Here is a 25,119-nt window from a genome sequence, read left to right as displayed (position 1 = left end):
TGTATAACACAAATTTCACTTTTCCATAACAAATAAATTTATATCAAATAATTCCTTATATGCTTTTATAAATTGGAAAAGAAATGGAGATACAAAGTTCATTAGGTTTAGAAGTTCCAAGTATTCATAGATAAGGTGGGAGCCAAAAGTTCCACAGGTTTAGGCTTTAAAATATTAAAATCCCAATGGCAGGATTAAAATGTACAAATTCATACTTCTTTTTGCTTTCTTTTTTTATTTTATTTAAAATTATGCCAAGACCCTAGAAGTGGCTTACATGTGTTCAACTAGTAAACATGTGTCCAAGGTATAAAAAAACATAAAAGATGGCTAACATAATTAAGTGAGCACTCACACTGCTCCTCCAGCAGCTGGACCAACAGCTTTAAAAAGTGACATTGCAGTCATAGCTATGCCATTTGCTGCTCCTCTTTGGTCTTGGTCCTATTGTTATAGTATCAGGTATTCAAGAAACCAAATAAAAGACATTAGATGGGTAGAGGAAAAAATAATCAAAAGACAATCAGTAAAACTCAGAGGAGAAGAAAAATTACCACGGCATTGTTCTGTAGTATGAACGTGCTAGTAATAATAGTTATCTGGTGAAAGTGAAAAGTTGTGAGATAAATATTTAATTATTGAAAAGAGAAGATGGGATAGTATTTCTGAAACTAAGACTATAAAGCTCACTGAAAGAAATATGCTCCTCGCAGGTTAACGACAAGATCAGGTGCTAACATGATGAGCATGGTGTGCAACATTTTGATAACTTATGTGTCAACTTATAATGATCTTTTCAGATTCATGGAAGTTAAGAACATTACCTTGAATTATTAGCATTAAATCATTTACATCTACAAATACATCTATCACAATTTTTCCCTTTCCAATCCCATATTTTCAAAACATGGATGATTGATGAGCATTAGCAATTCCCCCAAAAACCCATTTCACAACCTTCCCATTCCACATAAGAAGCACAAACACGGACAAATGACATGACATAGACACGCCAACATGACAATTTTCAAAAAACACAGGGCACAACATATGAGGGACACATGCAGAATATATAATTAACATATTTATGATATATATTTCATTCAAAGATAACAAAAATTTACAGCATAACACTAATTTTTATAGTTTTTTGAGGGATTAATAGATATAAAACTATATTGTTTTTCTTTCTTATCATAGCATTCGAAGTTTTTTTGTTCAAACTTGTGTGTATCTAAGAGATAGGCACGTGTGTGCCCTAAATGTCCCAAACATGTCTGCGTCTACGAAAACTTTAAAAATAATAGGACGCATTTGGGCATGTGTCGGACACATGTCGGGAAGTGTTCTTCGAGTATTGTTGTCCGACATGGACGCACCACCTTCTTATAATTGTCCGTGCTTCTCAGCTTTGTATAAATACTAACAACAAATCAAAATTGCTATAATACTTAGAAAGGTTAAGACAGAATTTGCAAGGTTTGAATGGACTTACAGATAATATATTCTTTGCTATGGAAGCGCAATTTAACAACAGTGAGAGGCTGAATCCAGTTAGCATGGTCAAATAGGGGTAACATGTCAATAGAGGTACTGATAAAACCTACAAAGAGAATCATTATACATCCAATAAGAGTGAACTTAGCATATATTTCTCTGCATCTGAGAATGGCAAGAACATTAAGTTTTACAAGGATTGACTGCTTACTCCTGCAATGCGAGCTAACACGATATGGCCAAAAATCCTAATCATTACCGGATATAGAGAAAGTTGAAATACCAACAGGCCAAAACCTGAAAAATGAATAAGAATTCAGCAATCCAACCTTCAATACAAGTTCAGTAATACATGGATAGACATGTTAGGCAGAGAACCATCTGCAGATGGGGATGGAGGGGAAGCACACTAGTATTTTCCTAATAGAGATATGAGTAAAATTAATTTCCTTACATTTGTTTTATAAATTCAAGATCCAGACATAACAAAAGAAATGGGTGGCTCAGACTAGAAACATCAACGAGACTTGAGCCCAAGCTGAATGCATGGGAAAGGGGCGTCTGAACCACTAAAATTGGTTGCCTAAATTGTTTGCAAAACCAAAAAGAAAAACAACTTAGTCTAATTCCCTGGGTCTCCATCATTTTTAAAAACAACTCTTGCACACCAAATTTATTTTTCTTATGGTTTTTGTTTCATTTCATCTTTGCAATTGAACCAGAGAGAACAACGGCCAGGGAAAATGGAAAAAGGGCAGAAAATTAAAACAAAATAATATAGAAAGACTTTTATTCTTATAGTTAATAGTGAAATATTTCAAATTCAAAAAATATTTACTATGAGTCTATAAACACAACAAGAACAACAATTTTAATTTTATTCCCATTATCAAGATATTTGAATGATCAACAAAAACACTTCATTAGCACTTAACACGCGGGGACTATTTTAATACTTTGTATTCTAAGTCTTCCATTGTTTGATACTCTATTTTTTTATTGTTAAAAAGAAAAAGTATAGAGGCAAGATTGAACTTAGTGTTTATCAGTAACAAAAATACATTGGGAGTGGGTGGCAGGGGAGGTGAGGTGGGAGGGAGGTGACAGATGGTGATGGGAGAAGTGGGTTGTTTAGGGTTAGGATTTTTTCCCTCTCATTTTGTCTTTCTGGATAAAAATGGAAGGTGGACGATTAACAGACCTAATGAGAGGGGCAACCTTTACTTTCTGCAGAAGCAGACTACTAGGAGAGCTGACCAAGGAAGGACATCAATCTAAAAGCAGCAAATAAGTGGCGCTAAATTTTGTTATATAACTTTCTAAACACAATGAAGTGTCATTTATTCCTTTAAATACTAATGAACATGGAAAACATGAAAAAAAATAGATTTAATTGAAGAATGTGCCTTTAAGCTTATGAGATTTTTATGGTACAGGAAATTAATTTGGACATGATAAAATCTAAATCGTTGAGTAATATCTACCACTCTACCTGTTACAGCAAGGACAACCCCAACATTGTCACTTGTATAGCTCAAGCCCACATTCTTTCTAGGGCTGTCAGCCCATAATGAGAATATCTGCAGAAAAAAATTGGTTGCCAATGATACCCAATGAGAAAATTAGAGACAAAAAGACAAAAGCACTCTGGTCAATGTATAGGTAGTAAAAAAACACTTGCACAAATAATTACTTTGAAGATGACACTAATATTACCTCTACCTGGCATTATTAAGATTTAGAGAAAGGTAGCAACTCTTGACAATTATTGATTCTGATGTGCATGACATAACGTTTAATTAACAGTTCACCAAGTGTTAGAAAATACAAAAACAAATTTGCCTTCAGATAAAAACATGAATAGGCAAATGGATAAAAAATAAAAGCATGAACAATTTTACCATCTTGTTGCCAAAAGTAGAACCTCAGACCTTGCAGTTATCAGATTACCAAAAAATATTTTCAAAGGGAAAGTCATAGTAAGGTCAACATTCCCTTCTATTATCAAACTTCATTACACAAAACTAACTGATTCAATCAAAATGAATTCTTGTTTGTTTTGACTACAGTGTTATGGATGACCTGACAACTCTATTTCACATCAGCTAATCTAGTAGCTAGTCAAACTTCATTACACTTATTTAGATTACACTACTAGAATTTAAAATACTTCAATGCACCCATTCCAAAATATGAATCGCCAGGGTTAGTGTTTTCTGGTAACACTGTGCTAATCCAATTGGAAAATGATTGTTGAGGAAAAGCATAATTATCAACTCAATCAAATCCCAAAAGCACATAGTGAATTCACAATTCTACTGTTACCACAACACATAAATAAATACTAATCAAACAAATAACTGCAAAAACCAAAGAAATAAACGAAACCCTAAACCCTAATTTCATGAAATTGAAGCAAATACCTAAGACCCACCAAGCTCCTCAAACTACTTGACCCAATCCTCCATCATTGGATCCTTTCTGAAATCGTCTGCAAGGGGTTTCGAGCCCGTGACAGGCTCGAGTCCCCTGACAGCCTCCCTAGTCTGCTCTCTAAGCTTATCAAGAGCTTCCGAACACATGAGATTCTTTGGAAACCTTTTGCTTGCCCTTTTTCTTATTTACAAACAACATTCATATAGGTGAATACTGAAAAGTTCCAATTTCCAAAGAAATGAAAGTGCACCATTTGATATCGCAGCAACATTCATAAAAAGATAAGTCACTCGTGATTCAAAAATATATGGGACTTGTTTACCCATTGAAAAACATTTTTCAATTACCACTAAAGTCATTATTTTTCCAAGTTGAATGACAACAAAAAAGAAAAAAGAAAAAAAAGGAAGATACTTTTGTGAAAATGATCAAGAAGAAGTAAATGTCTAAACATACTTTGCCAGAAAAAGTAAGATTTAAAGAGAAGTAAATTAGACAGATACCATTTCCAGGGGTTTCTCTCCAGTTCCAAGGGGGTACTCCACTGGCTGCAACTGCATCAGCTGTGGTAATGGCAAGTGGGTCACCATCATGATCTAAGATCTTTCAAGGTTCACCGTTGACCGGCCACTAGCTAAACACAGAGCAAAACACAAGCCAAAAAAATTAGAGAAACACATGAACCAGTAGCGCAGCATATCAATTCAAAGTTAAAAATTGCCAAAGAAATTATGCAACTTACCTACTACAAACCAAATGAAAGGAAAGGCTAAGTTTTAGCATCTTGAAATTAAACCATATACAAGAGTGACATGATCATTGATCAAAATTACAAGATTGAATGCCATGGCAATTCATGACCAACTAGTGAGTTTTTTTTTTTTTTTTTTTTTTTGTAAGAAGCTAAAGAGTCACTGAATTTAATATAATAAATATAGCGATCCCGGGTTTACCCTTGTTGTACAGTGATCCGGACATGTGTCCGTGGATGTTGGTAGTTGTTTATTATCTTGTTTGCATCCTTGTTACTTCGTATTTGAGTTATAGGATGTGTTGGGCAGGTTTGTTACAGGTTGGTTGAGTTTAGAAACCAAAACTAGTTGCCCATATTTTTACCTGTACGCTTGAGCGGGGGTGTTGGCGCTCGAGCGGGGATTGCACCCGTCCAGTTTTTTCTGTGCAGTGTTGGACGCTCGAGCGTAGAATTGGCCACTCGAGCGGGGTTGTGTGAGTGCCGCTTGAGCGGGGAGTTGGAAGCTCGAGCGGAGACCTGGTTCTGTATAAGTTCTGGGAGTGTGTATTCGTCGCTCGAGCGGGATTGTTGGCGCTCGAGCGGGAGTCTGTGAGTTACGCTCGAGCGGAGTGTTTTACGCTCGAGCGGGCCGACTGGGTTTTAGTTCCGTGTTTTGACCTTTCAAATCACTTTTTCACTTTCTCTTCTCTCTCCTACTTTTCCAAAAACACCATTGTTGAGCCTCTCACTCTAGAACTCTACCTTCTCTCTAGGTTTTGATCTAGTAGGAGTGATTTGCTCACCTTTGGCCTTTACAAAAAAGTTGTTGATCGTCGAGGGCTACTTTTTAATCTGAAAAAGTTTGGATTTGGAGCACGTTGATCTTCGAGTCTTCATCTCCTTTTTTGGCTTAAACTTCGAGGTAGGGATATCCTACTCCTCTCTATGGATTTTGTCTTTAAATTTTGGTATTTTGAGATGTTGGGGTTGGTTTGGTAATTTAGTGAAAGTTTGGGGCTTTTGTGTTATTTTACAAAAGTTGGGGTTTTATTCATAATAAACCTAGATGCATGTTTGGAATAGAGAAATGGAATAAATGTTAAATCATTGATGAAAATGGGACCTAAGGGTTGAAATGTTAATTATGGGAATTGACCTAATTACATTGTTTAATTAATTGGGATAATTAATTGTGAGGAATGAGGAAATGAAATGTTGATTGAATATCCATTGTGCATTTATTTTCTGTATAGAAATAACTACTTTGGGCTATCGGTGGAGGATAGTCGTGATTGTTGTAGACAATGCATGATGATTAGGCAAACGAAAACTAATCAATGGAATGTGTCATGGAAATTGGCGATTGATAGAATACATTAACTGTATGTATTGAGTGATTATATATAGAACCAAGGTGTTTGTATACGTTGTGTGTAGAGGAGGAGATGGGGGATGTACTCCGCGGTTTAGGGGAAGATAGGGGATGTACCTCTAAACCGGATAGTGTTGGGAGAAGATAGGGGATGAACTCCGTAGATACAGCTCATATGCTTGTCTAGAGAAGTGAAGATAGAGCTCATATGCTTATCTTTGTGAAGTGTGGATATAGCTTATATGCTTATCTGTGGATATTGTGGTTATACATATCTGTTGTAGAATGTGGGTATAGCTTATATGCTTATCTGTGAATGTGGATATTGTTGTTATACATATCTGTTGAGAATGTGGATAGAGCTTATATGCCTATCTGTTGAAAAGGGAAAATGAGAGGTAACTTGGATCATAAGTCGTATGACATAAATATGTGATTTATGTGATTGTATCAATGTTGGCCATCTATCAATTGCTAATCTTTTAGTCATTGTTCATGGTTGGTTTAGTATATTTCTACTGGGCTGTGGCTCACCCTATATGGGAATATCATTTTCAGGTACAGGAAGCATGCCACCTCCAAGGACATAGCTTGGGAGGCTAGAGGCGGACATACTTTTGTTGTTTTACCTTTTTGATGTATTACATGTAAATTCAAGCCAAGGGCTTAATGTGTATGAGTTAGTACTCTTTTGTTGTAACCAAGTGTTAACTTGAAAAGCTGTAAGCCCTTAGGGCATTTGCTTTTGTTGTTAACATGTAATACTTATGTAATAGAATTCTAATAAATGGAAGAATGTGGAACTTTTACATATCAATGCATGTCTTATTTGTTGGGTTTTATGTTATTATCTTGAGGGCGTTACAATAAAAAAATTATTAAATAGGTCCATAATGCACACAAGCTCCTATGGTCATAACTACTAAGATTAATGATCAGCTTTATTGTTAAGACATATACTTTCTTACTCAATAAAGCATTAAATCTAAACTATTTGAAGTTTGTTATGGAAAAACTTATAGCAATTGTTACTCAACTGTATAATACATTGTTCCTCCCAATGTACCCATGTTCATTGAATATGACAAGAATAAGAGTATGAGATATGTTTCCAAAACCTGTATAATATTTAGATGCATCTACATACCCATAATCAACTTTTGGATACATATCTCAATAACCAAATATTTAGATTTAGGAAGATTTGACAAACATTCATACCCAATACTCGTATCCTAGTACATGTAATATACATTAGATCTGCAATTTATTCATATTTGAGAGCCTAATCTTGTTTGGCAGAGATAGAGCCAATTTATAGGCTTTATCAAATCTAATCACCATATGAAAACCTTCTAAACTACTCACTCCTGCCCAATATCGTAACTTAATAGGACTCAAGTATCAAATCAGTAGGAGTCCAACAAGGACAATATGCACGTTGTCTTTTTCCAAGTCCTAGCCCACATCAACTATGCTGCATCAGCTTCCTGATGGATTGAAGACAAAGGGACTGCATATAAACTTTGTTCAAAAGGTATCATGAAGCCACTATTTGAATTAACAAACTTCATGGACCCAAAACACCACAATAAAAATTATCAAATCATACTTTTCCCCGGACATCAATTAACATCATCAGCTGAAGATCCATGCATGTAATTTATTATTGCACTCTGAGAACTGAGCATGAAATGGAGACCAACTCTTAAACAAAATAATGAAAGATCAATGTCTGGTAAGAACTAGAAGTCCAAAGACCAATTCCTGAATACAGATAGACATTTTGACAACAAATTATAAACCCACCACTACATCAAGCAGCTGCATTCCAATTCACACAAAAATTATGGGATTAAAACAAGCCTAGGTATCAAAGTGGAGTAGTAGACAATTAAAAAAATACACAGAGAGTGGTAGAAACAATACATCCTCTACTCTTTAGCAGATTCAGGGTAAAATTGAAAATTAACTCTAGTTATATAATGATAGACATTCATTTTGGCATACAAGTAATCCATGAATGTTAGCCATAATATGGTAATAAGGTCTTGACATAGACGTGATGTTCCCATGATGAATCAATCGATTTAATGTGGGCATCACTCTTTCCTGCATCCTTCCAACTCCTGGCAGGGTTAGTGAGTTGTGTAATAGGCAACCATTTCATGTGGTTGGGGTCAACATGTTAATATCTGATTCTATAAATAAAACAATTAATCCTCAAATATGTAAAAGTTCATTTTTTTCCTTTTGGTGGAGTTGGGGGAATAAAAAGGAAATCATTTTAGAAGGCAACAAATAAATGAGATGCGCACTCTTAACTTGATAAAAAAATTGTACCGAAATGCTATGATAAGTCGATTTGTAGTGAAGTACCTTCCACTGAACCAAATGGGATATTGCCATCCTCAAGACCTGAGAAAGAGTACCAGGCAGGAAATCATTTAGCAGAACAAACACTGATGCCTTTGCAGGAGAGGCACAAAGCAATATACTTATAATAAATAAAAAATAAAAAAACCCAAACCAAAGGCACCGCTTTTATAAAACTCTGGAACAGTAAGAGCAAGAAATAGAAATGTCAACATAAACAGCTAATTTTCACATGTGATCACAAAATGAAATGGAGTAACCCAAAAGGCAGTGGGTAGTTATGTATTTGGTAGTTAACAACTTCTGTTAGAGCATCTAAAACCCTTCACCAATTTTTCATCTAAATTTATTCAAAATTTGAGTAAAAAACTAGATTTGATATAAACTACTCCAATCCTTTTATCAAAATCTTTTAAAAATTCGTCTCTTCTCCAATGCTTTGTATTTTCAAATTCAAATTTGATGAGTTCTCAATTTCATTAAAAATAAAATAAAATCTCTCCCTTGATTTGATGAAAGGATTGGAGATGGTTTTTTAGCACTTTAGGTGTTATTAAACATGCACAGATAAAAGTTAGCTCAAAATGCAGAGTACATGTCATTGCTATTTAAATGGCACACTCACTGTTAGTGTAGATGATATTTCAAATTAAATTTTGATCCTTAACTGTAACTATAACTAGAGAAGCTGGCCTTAATCAAATTGTTTATCCAAGCAACCAAAGTAAGAAAAAAGAAAAAAAGAGTTGTTGAACAACTCCAATCCCAAACCATTTTATGCATGCATTTTCTATTTGAAAATCGTAAGTTTAATCAGTTTATGATGCATTCGGCCCTCCATTTTAAACACTAGAACCAACCCACAGTTATCAGTCTATCAAGGTTTATATGATTGATCCATATCACACATCAAAACAGTGGGTTGACACCTTGGCTCTATTAAACACATCACATTCAATTTAATAATTTTCTAGAAAAGGCAACTGTTAAACTTGGAATTAAATAAATTATGATGAATAGGATTAAGAGGTGTTGTGGTTCATGGAAGTGGTAGGCACACAAAAAATTTTGAGGGTTTGACAGCTCTGTACTGCATTCACCAAAATTATTGATTGCTTTTGTAGTTACATGTGATGACCGCAATATTAAAGACTTTGAAACATGTCAAGGAGAAAACATGATCAACAAACAACGAAACAACTACATTACACAATAAGGATAAGAAACTAACGTAATATTTTGACATGCATATCTCTTGACAATTTGTGGATTTTGATTTTTGTTCACTCCATTTTAAGTCAATTTGTGCTATGCTTTCGAAATGTAGAACAGGTAGCACAAAAAACAAAAACACATAATTCCTTCCAAGCTATAGAGTTCCTACCATCCTCTGCACTGGTACTTGCCCGACCTTGTCGCCCGAAATCTCTAAGCAGACAGTTTACAAAGTCTAAAAGGGGTAATTCCTTCTTGACTGTGTGCTTTAACAGATGTAACCAACATGTTTGTGATGTTCAATAGAGCTTCAGCATCTGCAGCTTGTTCTCTAGGTTTCTGTACTGAAAACCAAATTAAAGAAAGCACTATTGTCAAGAGGAAAGTTAATTACCAGAATCGTTCATTGATAATCGAATTGAACTTGTCCGAATCAACCCTTGATAAATCATCTCTCCTATCTACAACAAACAACAATCAGAAACGAAACAAATAATAATAATAATAATAACCAAATAAAATTAAGAATTTGTTAAGAGGAAAGTTAATTACCAGAAATTAGGGTCCGAACAGCGAGATATCGAGATCGAATGTCACGCCCCACTTTTTATTACTCGGAGTCAGTACCAAATTCTTTAACTTAATCCAATTTCAGAGATAACATGCGGAAATAAACTAATACATTCAATCCTTAGAAATGATTAACAATACTCTCATTCGTATGCAAAGTAAACATTACATGAACTAACTTAATAAATTGCCCTTGGGCTTACATCATTAAAAGTACAAGAAGAAGGGTGTAACCCTTTACAACAATGGCATTCCGCCAACATAACTAAGGCCCCATGGCCAACATATAAGAAGATCCAAATCTTGTAGCACACCCTGCTAAACACCTGAAAAAGATTCAACAACGTGGGATGAACATATAGTCCAGTAGGGAACTCAACATGCTCCTTAACAATAACAACATTACAGATAGCTATGATCATGAATACCCATTCTCATACTAGAATAATAATGTGACAGTTTATACAAAAAATATATATAAATATATATATGAACTTTTCTTGAAAACAATCATTTAATTCACCGCTATAACCGATTTATCCCCCCTTTTTCCTGTCATTAACCCCCGTTCCCAATCTTTTATAACATTAACAACTACTTAGAAACATATATTCACAAGCCCATTACTCTTCCATTTTCCACACATACAACAGATGTGCCTTTTCAAAACATATTTGGCATTTCAATGCAATTCCAATTATATCATAGTTATCCATGCACACCTCTATAAAAAAAGATAACAACTCAACTACATACATACAATCAATCAATGAGTCAACTCGTCCCTCCAACACTGTAACAAATACAATCCACAATGTTTTCTAGATACACTGAAACAATAACAAAACAACACTGCACTACTAGCTATATGCGTAGTAAGCCAAAGATACACTTCTCACCACAATCTACCAGTTTACCAGGCGCTAGCTGGAAGGGTATGGTACTTTAGATTATCAGCGCGTCAATTCTCCAGGCGCTAGCTGGAAGGGTATGATACCTTTGATTATAAGCGCTGAACACATAAGTGTGTGGAGTCCATCCCCTATCTTCTCACACACACTGGAGTACAACCCCTCTCTTCTCCCAAACCAGTATACAAATATAATGTAATTCAGCATTTCATTACATATAATGTTCAATCAACAATGGTGTATTACATACACAGCAATTCAACACAACCACGTCATCCTCCACCGATGACCAAGGATAAAACCTCTAGATGCAAATATTTAGTACACCTATTAAAGACTCAATTACTATGAGACCACAAACCCGACAACAACATTAACATGGTAGTTCAAGATACAATTCCACACATGTGTGTGTTCAACACTCATGAAACAATAATCCAATTTTCATACGTATTTCAAAACACTTTTCCCATTTCACAAAACAAGTTCCACTTCCCTCTTTGTTTTAACAAAACCAACTCCGTCTCTTTAGCTGTCACAAAACCAAACCCATCCCTTTTATTTTACAAAAACCGATTTCTACCAATAAGGAAGCCATAACTCACATTAGTACACTACATACATTTCAAACCCATTTCAAAGCCAAAGTTAACCTCTTAGGCATTAACACCTTCACCCACTCACATTAACAATAGAGAGTTACAATTTAGGTTCATTATTCTCCATTTTAATTTATCAATCAAAATATGATTTAGGCCTTTTTCCTTTATCAACTACAACATGCTAATTTACACTCCAATTAGCCCAAAACAACTCTCAATGATAACATAACCATTTTCAAATACCCAACCCTAGGTTCCTTCCCATGATTTCAAACAAATCCAACATGGATATGATTTTTATGCAATACAAAATTACCACATGTCTATCTATAGACGAAGTATTGAAAAAGAACAAGGAGAATCCCTACCTCGAATAGAGAAGACGGAGATGAAGACCAAAGACCCATGTGCTCCAAATCCCAAGGTTCTCAGATTAAAACAAAGCGCTCGCGAAACTCTACCTTTCTTCCAAAGGAACTAGGGTAGAAGACCACCGGGAATAGATCAAAACTTAGAGAGAAGGTAAGAGTAGAGAGAGAAACTCTCAAGGGGCGGTTTTTAAAAGTTAAGAGAGGAAAAGTAGGTCAAAAAGTGATCCAAAAAGTGAAATCACGGACTGATGTAGTCGACTCTCCGCTCGAGCGTAAGACACAGACTCACGCTCGAGCGTGAAAAGAGCCGCTCGAGCGCTGATTGCACACTTCCAGAAGTTTTGCAGTCTACTCTCCGCTCGAGCGTAAAACTCCCCGCTCGAGCGTATGGACAAAAAACAAAGGATCACGCTCGAGCGTAAAAACTACCGCTCGAGCGGACTAACTGCAGAGTAAAGTACTGGGAGATGGAAAATCACGCTCGAGCGTCCAAACTGCCGCTCGAGCGGAAAAGCAGCAACAAAAGCCCGCTCGAGCGTAAAACCGCCGCTCGAGCGGAGAGACCAAAACCTGGGCAAAATTTTCAAAGCTTTAAAACACAACCAACTAATTCCCAACTTGCCCAACACAACCCAAAACTCTAAAACAAAGAGTAAGGGATAGAAATGAGGATAAGACAACAACGAATCTACGGAACTGAGTCCAGATTATAGATATACAACAACAGGGAATACCGGGATCGCTATATCGAAGAACTCTGCGTTTGGCGACAAGTTCAGGTTCAGAATCGTTCGAACTTGCTTCAACATCATTCTCTGCTATGTTCCTTCTTTTGCTAGTACTTGGTTTGCCTTTCACTTGGGTATCTGAATGAAATTAGGGCATAACTAAAAAAAGACTAAAACGGAGCGGAAGAGAGACAAACTCACAGATCAGAAGAACAATAAGCCGGTGAGGAAGAAGCAACTACGAATAAAAGGGTTTCAAAGAGAAATGAGAGAGGAGAAAATGAGATTCTAAAGATAAAAAATTTCAATTCCCCCCCCCCAACGTTTCAAATTTCCCTCCCAAATTTTTGGCAACCAAAATACTAGATTAGTTGCAGAAAATGTACCCTTCGCCGTCAAATTTTTTTAGTTGCCAAATCTCAATCAATGGCGACTAAAATATTAGTCGCTAAAAGTGCTAATTTGGCGACTAATTTTTTTTAGTTGCTGAAAATAAGTTTTTTGCGACCAAATTTTTGGTCGCCAAAAAAAATGTCACCTTTTGCGACCAAATTTGTAGTTTGTAGCCAAAAGCATACCACTTTCTGCGACCAACTCTTTTTTTGGTCGCCAAAATATAACCTTCTGCGACCAATAATATTTGGTGGCCAAAAATAATGATCATTCGCGACTAATTAATATTTGGTCGCCAAATGTCATTTTTTTGCGACAAAAATTTTTTTGGTCGGCAAAAGTGGTCGCCAAATGTGTAAATTCTTGTAGTGTGTTTCTCTCTAATTTCTTCAATGATTGCAGACTAAGCAGAGATGGTGGCTAGAATTCCACCTTGTTTACACAGAACTATCTCAATTTCATTCCTCTCTAAGTCACATAACAATTCTCTGTGGCCATTGAGTAAACATGACAAATTTCCAATAGATTTTCGGCTCAAGGCATTTGCGACTGTATTTGCCTTCCCTGGATGGTACAAAATCTGCAACTTATAATCTTTAATCAACTCTAACCATCTTCTCTATCTCATATTTAGTTTTTTTTTGAGTAAGAAATATTTTAAGCTTTTGTGGTCAGTGTACACCTCGCAAGTCACACCATACAGATAATGGCGTCATGAGTTGGGTAATTATTTTCATGTGGGCGGAGTTGTCGAGAAGCATAGGCAATCACCTTTCCATTCTGCATTAACACACACCCCAAGCCTTTGTAGGAAGCATCACTGTAAATTTGAAACCCATCAATTCCGTTAGGTAATGCCAAAATTGGTGCAATTACCAGTCTAGTTTTCAGTTCTTGGAAGGCTGATTCCTATTGATCAGTCCAATCAAATGACACATTTTTCTATGTTAACTGTGTCAATGGCATGGCAAGTTTAGAGAAGTCTTTTACAAATCTGTGGTAGTAGCTAGCAAGTCCCAGAAAACTTCTGATTTCTGACACATTGGTTAGTCTTGGCCAGTCCATAATGGCCTCAATTTTCTGTGGATCCACCGATATGCTGTCTTTGTTGATTACATGTCCTAGAAATGCTACACTGTCAAGCCAAAACTCACATTTGGAAAGGTTGGCAGACAACTTCTTCTCTCTTAGAATATGTAAGGCAGTTCTCAGATGGCTTTCATGTTCTTCCCTGCTTTTGGAGTAAGTTAGTATATCATCAATAAATACAATGATAAATTCATCAAGGAATTGTTTGAAAACCCTGTTCATTATGCTACAGGTGCATTAGTTACCCCAAATGGCATTACCAAAAACTCATCAAGCCCATATCTAGTTCTTAATGCAGTTTTCTCTATGTCTTCTGCCTTAACATTTAGTTGGTGATACCTGGATCAAAGGTTTATCTTAGAGAACACTTGTGCTCTTTGAAGCTAGTCAAATAGGTCATCTATTTAGGGTAGTGGGTATTTGTTCTTGAAAGTCACTTTGTTCAATTTCCGATAGTCTATACACAGCCTAAAAAATCCATCTTTCTATCTGACAAACAAAACTGGAGCACCCCATGGTGAAGTGCTCGGTCGGATAAACTTTTTATCTAACAGTTCTTGAAGTTGGCTTTTCAATTCTTTCAATTCTGAGGTTGACATTCTATAAGGGGTTTTGGAAATAGGTTGTGTCCCAAGTAGTACATCAATGGTGAATTCAATTTCTCTATCAATTAAATTCCCAGGTAATTTATTTGGAAAGACATCAGGGAATTCGCAAGCAACGAGAATAGTTTCCACATTAGGACTAGCAGACGTCTCGATCAGAACACAACACATATAGCCCCTACATCCCTTCCTAAGTAGTTTAACAGCTTTCATGGCAGAAATCAAGTATGGTGGAGGAACTACCCCATTCCCAACAAACACAAACTCAGGTAGACCCGGTGGACGAAACACAACAGTTTTATTCACACAGTCAATAGTTGCACAGTACTTCGTCAACCAATCCATACCCAACATGCAGTCAAAATGATCAATTCCCAAATGTAATAAATCAACATACAACGTCATATCACTGATTACAACATAACATGCTAGATAAACATATATGCACATACCATAAAACCCCTAGTTGGTGTAGAAACAGACAATAAATAATTCATAGGTTCTAATGGTCTAGTTCGTTTCCGAGAAAAGGCATACGACACAAATGAGTGTGTAGAACCAGAATCTATCAAGAGATATGCATTTTGGGCACAGATGGAAATTATACCAAACATTATAGACTCAGTATTCTGTACATCCCCTGGCACCAGTGTGAATACTCTCACTTGCCTTAATGTTTCATTTCCAGTATTACCTCTGACATTAGTTCTTGCATTTGATCTTGTTATGGAGGCAGATCCGGCTGAACTTGCTGCAGGGTGGTTGGCATTTTTGGACCCCAGTGGACAATCCTTCATTATATGACCGAGTTTGCCACATCGATAACAAGCACCAGATGCACGGTAACACACTCCTCTATGCTTCCTTCTATAATCTGGACAGTTTGAAATAGATCCACTACTCTGATTAGAGCTACTGGAGGATCCTGTGTTTTGCTTCTTTGAAAATGACCGACCCTTCTTGAAATTAAATCCGGACCTTTTACCTCGCCATTCAGTTGTTGGAGCCTTAGCTTGTTTCTTGGCTGCCAGAATGGCCTCTACCATCAATGTTCTATCAAGTACTTTCACATATGTAGGCAACTTCAAAACGCCTACTCAATCAAACACCTCTAAATCTAATCCCCCCTCAAATTTCTGAGCCTTCTTATAGTCTGTGTTGATCACATGAGGAGAAAATCTGGCCAACTCAGTGAACTTAGCCTCATACTCGGCTACGGACATCTTACCTTGCTTCAGTTCTTAGAATTTAGAAATCTTTTGATCTCGAAAGCACTGAAGAAAGTACTTATCGTAGAAAATCTCATTGAATTGAGCCCATGTTATGTTCCCGTTACTATTTTGAATTAGCAACCACCATCTTCGGGCTTTATCTTTTAGGGTATAGGTGGCCAATAGAACCTTCTGTGTCTCGGAGCAAGGCAACACTTCAAATAGTTTCTCCATTTCAAGTAACCATGTCTCTGTCTTTAAGGATTCAATACCACCTAAGAAAGTCGACGGCTTCATCTTCATGAACTTCTAAGTTAGATTTATAATATCATTGTTATCTGGCTCAACTTGGACCGGAAGGGGGAGGAGGAGGCAGAGGTTGTTGTCTTTGCTAGTGTATCATTGCATCAGTTAGGGTTGCAAGCATTTGTTCCATTCGGCTCATGCGAGCCTCTGAGGATTCATTTGCACTGGCACTTCTTGTGTTTTCCATTTGCTATAGGTAAACAAAGCAAAAATAAACATAGGCAAGTAATTCCTTCCACATTGTTCAAGGTATTCAGTTTCAATGCATTTATTTCAATTGTGTGAGTTCATGTTGAGTTTATGTTTAGATTCAATTTCCATAGTTATAGAAATTAACTCACACACTCACACATGCAGGTGAAATGTCCCTACTTCTTTTCTAGAACATCCTATAGCTTATATGGACTCATTTGTGCAGTATAACTCATGTTCTGATACCACTCTGTCACGACCAAAACCCACCCCTATTGGTTTAGCGTCATAACCGGCCAGTAATCCTCAGATTATTGAAGGCCTCTGACCTAATTAGCAAAATATAAGGGGCTAATGGAAGCAAACATAGAAACATACATAGTCCATTAAGTTGTGTAGACATACATAGGACGAAAATTCAAAAACTTATAATATACATGGGCGTGACGTCATAAATACATAGTCTACATCACTTTCGTTACAGATAAAGCAAAAGGGGACCGAGCCCAATATACAAATAAACAAGAAACTTGTTCTGAATCCAAAAGTAAACAAAGCCTTTTACGTTCACAAAATAAGACCACAAGACACTCGGAACCTCCTCGGGAGGCACAAAGCCTAGCTGACAAACTAAAACTCCTGATTATCAATTTTGAGTCTGGTCATGAACCTGGTCACCTACATACATAAATAATAGAGTGAGCTTGAGCCCAATGAATAATAACAGAGTAAAGGTTTTAATGAATGATGTCCAGAACAGATTCCAAACCTTTTCTCATATCAGATACATAATCATATTCGTATCAGAAACAAAATCATAGTCATAATCCCATTCAAATCATGCATTGTACATCCATGAGCATTAACATATTCCTATGGTCAAGTCTATCAAGTTCCATAATGGAACCTCCAGTACCGGGTAATATATCTGAAACATGGGCCACAGTATTATTCCCCTGGGCAAGGGCCTGGCCACGGTATTATTCCCCTGGACAAGGGCCTCATGACCATAAGCTACAGTACTATTTCCCCTAGGCGAGGGCCTCTGCTAAGGATAACACATAAACATGTCAAAGAAGTGGATCATCATTTATGCAATCACAACATATCCTTTTGTATCGTTAAAACAGTTCTTATCGTACCATAATGTTCAGAAAGTACTTTATAATGAACATAACTTTACTAAGTTATTACTCACAATAATTGCACAGATAGCTTTGGTAGTAATCCATAGATCAACAACTCACGGCGCGTGACCTACTCAAACATAACAGATTCACAAATTGAAACACACACTTGGACAATGCTTAACCTATTTTATTTCGTTCTTAGTGTGTTTCTTGCCCTTAACCCCATTATTATGTCTTAATCATGGCTTAGGAATGCCTAGGATGCAATGAGAATGCTAAAATGCACTTGAAAACACTTAAGCAAACATGCTAAAAATTGGGGCCTCGCTCGAGCGGGCGTCCAAACATGTGACAGGTCACTCGAGCACAACTTCCTTAGCTCGAGCGGTCTGTAAACTCAGCAAAATTACTAGTTGTGTGAATTTTCTGCTCGATGGTAGATCGACGGTCGCTCGAGCATGAGACAGAGGTCCTCCCTCCAGCGCAACTATTGTCGCTCATGCTGTCTGCAAAACGTGAAAACTTCTGGAAGCATGCATTTTACGCTCGAGCCAACTTTTGGTCGCTCGAAGGGGAGTGCCAAAGAAAGAGTGGTCACTCGAGCACAGATTCTATCGCTCGAGTGAAGAGTAGAATTCTGAAATTTCTAGATTGCACTCCCAAGTTGAAAACTCGAAGTCAAAACTTTAAAATACATCCTTTGGGCCTCAAAACTTGAGAAAACCTGTCTGAACTTGTCCAACATCATGAATTCAAAACCATTTCGCCTAATCAAGGCCCAAATGCTTGCCAATTACTTAAAATTCAACTTGAAACTTAAGAATATGATGTGAACATGACATGCATGAATTGTCATGACTTTCAACCTTTCAAATCATGATCTAACAAGGTTAAATGGAATGAAACTTCATGAATTTTCAAAACTAAGGTGAAATAATATCATGCATGAGGAAAATTCTTGGAAACAACTTCAAAATGCATGAAATGTACATGCATGCATGATTTAACTTAATTCCCTTAATTCTAGTTCAGTTCTTGTAATTCATCTCCCAATTCCCATGAATTCTACTATTAGCTATTTTAATTACATAATTAAAGGTTTGAGTCCTTCCCTTAGCTTCTCAATTGAATGCTAGATAGCTAATTGTTTAAGTTTCCAAGCCAAAACAAGTTCTTCTAATTTCCCACAATCCTCTAGTTGAATTCAAGTCTTCATTCTCTCACTCTCTTTCTTTCTCACGAAAAGATGAGGAAATGAGAGTGTAAAGTGTATAGGAAGTGCTAGGGGTGGCCTTATATAAGTTTGATTAGGAAGTGTAATCAATGACTAATTAAGTGACATTAATTATTCTAATTGAATTCATTCTGAATCGCATTTTGATTAAACCTACCATAAAATTCTAAAAATTCTAACTTACACATAATTCAAGTCAATTTTGTGATCGGATGTCGATAAGGCCTTCAATTCGCAGAACCGAATAGAAACACAAACAAATATTCCTATAGCAGATAGATATAAACACATATAATGCAATGCACATGTAATTAACTAAGGATTTCATCTTAATTATTTATTGGGCATACTTAATCATGGCTTAACAATTAATCATGGGTCAGCATTGTTACAGGGTTGGTGTAGGGTAAGGTGTTGTTGTTATCATACCAAAAAGTGGGTTAGATGAATCGGTGTCCTTAATACACCTTTAAGAATTTCTTATCAGGTCATTGGGAGTTAATAATGTTGGTGTTTAGGGTAGTTAATAGTGGTTAGCGTGGAGTGACTGGAGTTTCTTTTGTAGAAAATTATTCCTAGTCTACTGAGGGCAGTTAGTTTTGCTTTATGGTTGTTGCTTTTAATTTTGGATTCACTTTTGTTTTGGATTGGCAGTATACGGAATTGTGTTGATGTGGTTTGTCGTGTGTTTCCTGTAATGAAGGTAGGGTTCATTTTGCAACTATTGTCCTCGGAATATGAGTATTTTTTATTTGTGCGGTGAGGGTTTTGAACCCAAGATGTTAATATCTTGTTTGATTAGAATTGGGAAATATGCTAGTTGTAGTAGGACGGCTCATTTCATAGGTATATTTTGAGTTGGGTGGCAGCGAGGTGTTAAAAGATTTAATGAGAAGTTTTGGAAGTAATTATAGAGCTGAATATGTGTTAGGGTGACCTTTTGTCCTGGGTTGATAGGAGCCCTTGTAAGTTCGAGATTGAGTGCAAAATTGCTTTCTTTGGCTTGGTTGAGTCATCATTTCTTTGTAAGTGCGTGAGGACAGTTTGTTAGTATTTGAACTGTTTAGACCCCTTTATGATCAGTTGAGTTTGGGAAGTGTGAATTTTGGGCTCATGAGGTGAAATTTTGAGAGGTGTTGAATTTAAGGGAAGGCGGTGAGTCGAGGTAGTGATGGTAAGGGGTTTAAGTGTGTTATTAACGAGGAAAGTCAAGGTAATGACCGATACATTGGGTAGAAATTAGGCAAGGGGTGTAGTGAGCGTAGTCCTTCTTGGTATTCTTGTGAAGTGGGGTGAGCTAATCCTTACGTGTTTTTAATCTTGTGTATATCTTAAGATCATTTGTTCGGAGTGTTATCCGGGTATGCGTTTTGATCAGTGTTGTTATTCCCTAGATAAGGATGATTGTAGCAACTTGTTTTGCTAGAAAGGGTGTAGTTACAGGTGGTCGGTGGATGTCATAGTTGTGGTAATGGAATGTAATTTTCTGGTGATTTTCTATTGTTGTTTAACTTCTTATTGTCATGTTTAACGTGTTCTATTTCTATGTCGTAACAAGATTACAATTTTATTTTTGAAGTGATTGTGTCATTGGTCGAATGATGATTGGAAGCATTATTAATTAAAGTCTTTTGGAAAGGAAATTGGGAACTAAAACTTTGCTTGTTGGAAATTTGGTTGTTTTAAATTGGTAGTGGGTTTGTTTAATGCACCTAGATAAAAAGGGGATTTTGAATTTTGTGTGGGCGGGTAGCCCGAGGTTGGTTTCAAAAGTTGTCTTGTTGATGTTGTGGTTTGGGTCTTGGTTTAACAGTAGTGTTGTTTTTATGGCAAACAAAACAAATAAGAACAAAAGTTTATGATGGGCCTTGTTGTTTTCAATTTCAGAATTTTGGTGTGCCTGTTATGGCAAGTTTTATTTATATAGTAAAAGTTGTAACTTAGAATTCATGACGGGTGCTAGGTAAGGTCTTTTTTTTTTTTTTTTGTGTATGGTTGTGTTCCTCGGCGTAGTTGGGTTATTATAGGCTAGAATTTCGCCTTTTGAGAGATTTTGCTTTGGGAATGTCTATGTTGTCATGTGAAGGGAAAGATGAAGACTTTGGGTGAATAGAGCATTCAGGGTGGTTATATGCGTTGAGGTGTTTTTGGGTTCAAAAGAATCGAGTATGATGTGCGTTTTGCTTGAAGTGTTAATTGTACCTTGTTACGTGTTAGTGTCGTAAGTGATTTTGATGAGTTTCCATGCGTAGTTGTAGCTCGAATTTCATTTTATTTTATCACATTACTATTGAGAAAGAGGTGGTCATGGTTGAGTAGTTTGTGGTGTTGTGGTTTTTGGGAAGTATTGTTGTGGTTATGATTGTGCATGTGGGTGTTGCTATAGCGACTCTAGTTTAAACCCGACCCGTTCATTGTTTTGGATCCAGGATTTCTTGCCTTGATGGTTGTGCATGTCTTTTTCCATTTTTTTCCTTGTTGAGATTAGTTATTGGAGTGTCTTGGTGGTGTTTGAAATAAGTTGGGAGTTAGTTTTTCAAAACTGTTGCTGCCTAGATTTTGACTTGTTCGCTCGAGCAAACTTTCTTGCACTCGAGCAAACTTTGAGAACTTCTAGTACCTTTGTAGGTTTGCAAAACTATTGGGAGTATGGCATTCTTCTCTCGAGCAGTGCTTCTTGTGCTCAAGTAGTCTTTTAGAACTTTCAATACTTTTGCAGGCCCACAAAAGTACCGGAAGGGTGGTGTTCTTTGCTCGAGTGATACTTTGTTCGTTCAAGCGGCCTTTCTTTTTGTGTCTAGTCGCTCGAGCGGTGTTTTGGTCGCTCGAGTGATCTGCGCATATATCATTCTATAAAAATCACTTTTTGAGTCACTCTTTCATATATCTCCCTCTCTCTCTAAACATTTCAAAACCCAAAATATATATTCTCTCTCTCTAAAACTGATCTTCAACCTCCAAATACATTCAATCTATTAATCTCTACACCCTAGTCCCTTTGATAAAAAGGTAGAGGTTACCTAGAGCTTCATTTTAATCGGGGCAAAGTTGATTTTTGGCTTCGTCAAAGTTTTTTCTTTCTCTCCCTTGTCTTCAAACTTTGAGGTAGGGATTTCTCCACATTTTAGTATGATTTTTTACTTAATTATTTGTCTTTTCAAAGAAATCATGGGATTTAGAGATTTTGGTAAAAATCTAGGGTTTTGGTTTTCAAATCAAAAGAGGGTTTTCAAATGGATTCTTGAAAATGATTATGGGATTGTAAATGTGATTGAGTTGTGATAAAATGATGGATTTTTATCCTTGGAATTAGTTTATAAGGAAAAAGGGATTTTGCCTTAAAACATGAATATTTGATTTTGTAAATAGAAAATGGAAATGATATTGGGTTTTATGAACTTAGAATGATGATGATGGTGGTGGTAGAGTTGGATATGTATTATCGCTCCCATCTTGAGATTTGGAAAGTATATCTTTATTGGAAATTATTTATCTATTTAGAGATACCTATTTTGGGCTATCGGTGGACGATAGTTATGATTGTTATAGAAATTGCATGAGAATTAGGTGAATTGAAACTAATTTTTCATCCATTTACATTGAGCATTGTTACATATTTAACACATTGAAAATGTATACTGTTTTGAGAAAAATTGGTGAATATCTTCGTGAATTTGGGTAGGGAGTGTAGTTGTGGTATTAAGTTAGCCTGTGTATCCTTGGTGGAAGTCCAGAAACTCGCGTGGATAGGTGCCGAGCCTTCCGATTAATATAGGTAAAAATGGCAATTGGTAGTGCTTGTAGCCTAGTTGTAGACATGTCTTAGAGATTTCCAATTTTGTATCTACTGCCCTGTTTTCTATTGTAAAGGAAATTTTTTCATGAATTGTGATATAAACCTGGAATTACATAGTTTTTGGAAAGAGATATAAAATGTTTTGGCTTGAGCATTGCATATGCATTCACCTTATAACTCTGTTAAGATTCATACACTATGTTAGAGTATCTTTACTGGGCTTTGGCTCACCCTATATGGAAAATCATTTTCAGGTGCTGATGATATGCCTCCGCCAAGGCCGTGGTTTGGGAGGATTTAGAGCCGCGAGCTTCTCATTTTGTTTTTGTTGTAATTATCTTGTACAAGCCTATGGTTTTATTTGTATTGAGTTTAAAATCACTTTTGTTGTAACAAAGTATCATCTTGGAAAGTTGTAGCCGTCAAAGCATTTATTTATTTGTTTAACTTTTATTTCATATCATTAACTTGTTGCACATGCTATAGATTCACAGTTAGGACTTATGAATGTGTAACTCCATGTGTTACCTTTTGTACAACTAGAATCATATGAATGGAAGGATATTATATTCAGAACTGTGTTGTTATTTAATAAATATTGTGATATGATTTTATTGTTATATTTTTGGGGCATTACAACTTGGTATCAGAGCTACCGGGTTTGAATACTTTGGGATTGTAGGAAGTGGTTATTACCACAATGAGTTTCTTGCTAGATGATATTAGGAATAGACCTAATATGCTATGTGATAACTTGCTTATGTGGCAAGATAGGTATGAAATTTAATTTCTAGGATCTTGATTAGGTTTACGAGTTTCTAGACATCCTGTTAGAAAAGTACTTGATCATTGCTATTTCTAACCGGAACTCTGGCAACGTCGCAATATGATCATTATCTAGAAAGAAAATTAGTATGTGTTATGTGACTACATGCTTATGTGGAGTGAATTACTTGTTGTCCACCGTATTAGGACGCGAGTGAGTTAGCTTCAGTACATTTGTAAATGCCCTAATTTCTTGTGTTACCTTCATTAGGATGTCAGGACGTGGACGTGGTGTTGGTAGGCATGGCAGGCTTAGACAACAGGAGATGCTGTTACTAGATGATATTTCGGCACAGGAGGAAGGGGTTGGTCAGGCCAATGTGGCCGAACCAGTTGGTCAGCGGGCCATGGATACCTTGGCCCCGTGAAATGGCTGGAGCTTTGCAGGAATCCATGGACATTCTTAGAGTTGAAAATCAAGTCCAGGCCCATGCAGTTGAGACAGGGTCGTCTTTTTTGAAGAGGGAGTTCTTTTAGTCTAATCCGGATGAGTTTTTGGTAGATCCGAAGGAGCCACTGAAGGTAGATGAGTGGCTAAAGTAGATGGTGAAGACATTTGAGATGCTTGGCATCGAGGATGATGAGCTGAGAATGACCTTGGCATCCTTCCAGCTGAAAAGGAGATACGTGTCAATTGGGTGACTTGGGAGGCCTTTGTCAACGTTTTCTAGGACAAGTTTTTACCTCCCACTGCTAGGGAGAAGTTGAGAGAGTAGTTTCTGAAGCTCAAGCAGCTTAACACACAGGTGACTGAGTTTGAGGCTTTATTTACCAGTTTATCGAGGTTTGCACCTAAGCTTGTAGGAATGGAGGAACGCTGTTGTTTGGAGTTTGAGAACAGGTTAAGGACTGGACTCCTTTTCAAGGTGGCCACGTCCATGATTAGGGATTACGATCGTCTTGTGAAGGCGGCGGCTCACTTAGAGATTGTGATTTAGACTGAGGAGGAGAGGATGAGGGGCTCCAAACAGAGCAGTTACGAGCTTCAGGGGAAGACTCAAGACAGCAAGAGGCAGAGGGGTTCCACCCCACACAATCCCAAGGACCTGTCTAGGTCCACTTTCCCAGTACCGAGTTCGGGTTCTGAGAGAGGTGGTCAGAAAGGGATCACTTGCTTTAAGTGTGGCCACCTGGGCCACAAGTCTGTAGTTTGCCCGCAAGGAGATGGAGAGCAACAATCCGCCTACGTATTATCAGTGTGGGTAGTCAGGGCACTTGAGGAGGTCTTGCCCTCAAACAGGTAGCACATCTGGTGTGTCTGGTTCGAGGCAGACATAGAGCCATCAGCCTACACTATTAGCTCAGGCCTCAAGGGCTAATCAAAGAGCCTCTTCAGGTCAATCCGTGTATTAGACTTATGCTCTGAAGGGTGAACAGGTGGAGTAGAGACCTATGAGGCGTGTGTGTGTTGTTACTATGCTAGATTTGTTGCCAGCACCTTCGGTAGTGAGAGATAACTTCTTGTTGTGTAATTCTATTGCCAAATTGGTGCATCCCATTCTTTCATTTCATCTGCATTCGCATCAA

At 37.0% G+C, this 25,119-nt stretch overlaps 2 protein-coding genes across 3 annotated transcripts in view; both read right to left on the bottom strand.

The window, feature by feature from the left end:
* LOC114295718 (protein ZINC INDUCED FACILITATOR-LIKE 1) overlaps positions 1-25,119 on the bottom strand; it is a 220,542-nt gene that overhangs the window by 2,148 nt on the left and 193,275 nt on the right. Inside the window, exons 1-5 of one of the 2 annotated variants that reach the window (XM_028240031.2) lie at positions 2,990-3,115; positions 1,709-1,794; positions 1,496-1,603; positions 555-599; positions 356-444 (exon numbers count right to left, since the gene is read on the bottom strand). In XM_028240031.2, the coding sequence (XP_028095832.1) occupies positions 356-444; positions 555-599; positions 1,496-1,603; positions 1,709-1,753 (287 nt within the window). In that variant the 5' untranslated portion in view covers positions 1,754-1,794; positions 2,990-3,115. Of the gene's footprint in view, positions 1-355; positions 445-554; positions 600-1,495; positions 1,604-1,708; positions 1,795-2,989; positions 3,116-25,119 lie in introns of those variants that run through there. The other variant, XM_082865951.1, reaches the window with a different exon arrangement.
* LOC114285467 (uncharacterized) overlaps positions 1-25,119 on the bottom strand; it is a 207,354-nt gene that overhangs the window by 7,464 nt on the left and 174,771 nt on the right.

Source organism: Camellia sinensis, chromosome 4 (genome assembly GCF_055761805.1).
Source record: "Camellia sinensis isolate YWXY chromosome 4, ASM5576180v1, whole genome shotgun sequence".
In the NCBI taxonomy this organism is placed as follows: domain Eukaryota; kingdom Viridiplantae; phylum Streptophyta; class Magnoliopsida; order Ericales; family Theaceae; genus Camellia; species Camellia sinensis.
Note: the sequence above shows the minus strand (reverse complement) of the source record. Positions and strands in the feature narration are given on the sequence as shown.